General features: G+C 53.9%; 1 protein-coding gene across 1 annotated transcript; it reads left to right on the top strand.

Annotated features, from left to right (window-relative positions):
- Positions 1-101: 101 nt before the first annotated feature.
- LOC108525380 (coiled-coil domain-containing protein 50-like) lies at positions 102-711 on the top strand (the record flags this gene model as incomplete). The annotated part of the gene is given in 1 exon segment (XM_017866375.1): positions 102-711. A coding segment is annotated over 1 exon segment (562 nt), but the record flags the coding sequence as incomplete, so codon positions are not given.
- Between the last annotated feature and the right edge of the window lie 3 nt (positions 712-714).

Below are 714 nucleotides of genomic sequence, written 5' to 3'. Positions count from 1 at the left end.
CGCCCGACCCGCTCCGTTCTCTGGCCTGCGAGCCCTGCCTCCCGGACTTGGCGCCGCGTCCGGCGCTGCTGCTGCGCTCGGGGCCCCGCTCAGCGCCGGCGGTGGCCGGGAAGCCCCCGTTAAAGGGTCAGCCGGGACCCCGGCCCAATATGGCTGAAGTCAGCATCGACCAGTCCAAGCTACCTGGAGTCAAGGAAGTATGCTGAGATTTTGCTGTCCTGGAGGACCACACCCTGGCTCACAGCCTGCAGGAACAGGAGATTGAGCATCATTTGGCATCAAATGTTCAGCGGAACCGTTTGGTCCAGCATGATCTCCAGGTGGCTAAGCAGCTCCAAGAGGAAGATCTGAAAGCGCAGGCCCAGCTCCAGAAGCGCTACAAAGACCTTGAACAACAAGACTGTGAAATTGCTCAGGAAATTCAGGAGAAGCTGGCTGTTGAGGCAGAGAGACGACGCATTCAGGAGAAGAAGGATGAGGACATAGCTCGCCTTTTGCAAGAGAAGGAGTTACAGGAAGAAAAAAAGAGAAAGAAACACTTTCCAGAGTTCCCAGCAACCCGTGCTTATGCAGATAGTTACTATTATGAAGATGGAGGAATTAAGCCAAGAGTGACGAAAGAAACTATACCTGCTCCGTCACGAACGACCCACAGGGATCAGGAATGGTATGATGCTGAAATTGCCAGAAAACTACAAGAAGAAGAACTTTTGG

This window comes from Rhinopithecus bieti, unplaced genomic scaffold (assembly GCF_001698545.2).
Source record: "Rhinopithecus bieti isolate Rb0 unplaced genomic scaffold, ASM169854v2 scaffold_44983, whole genome shotgun sequence".
Classification (NCBI taxonomy): domain Eukaryota; kingdom Metazoa; phylum Chordata; class Mammalia; order Primates; family Cercopithecidae; genus Rhinopithecus; species Rhinopithecus bieti.
This window is presented reverse-complemented; position numbering and strand designations above follow the sequence as displayed.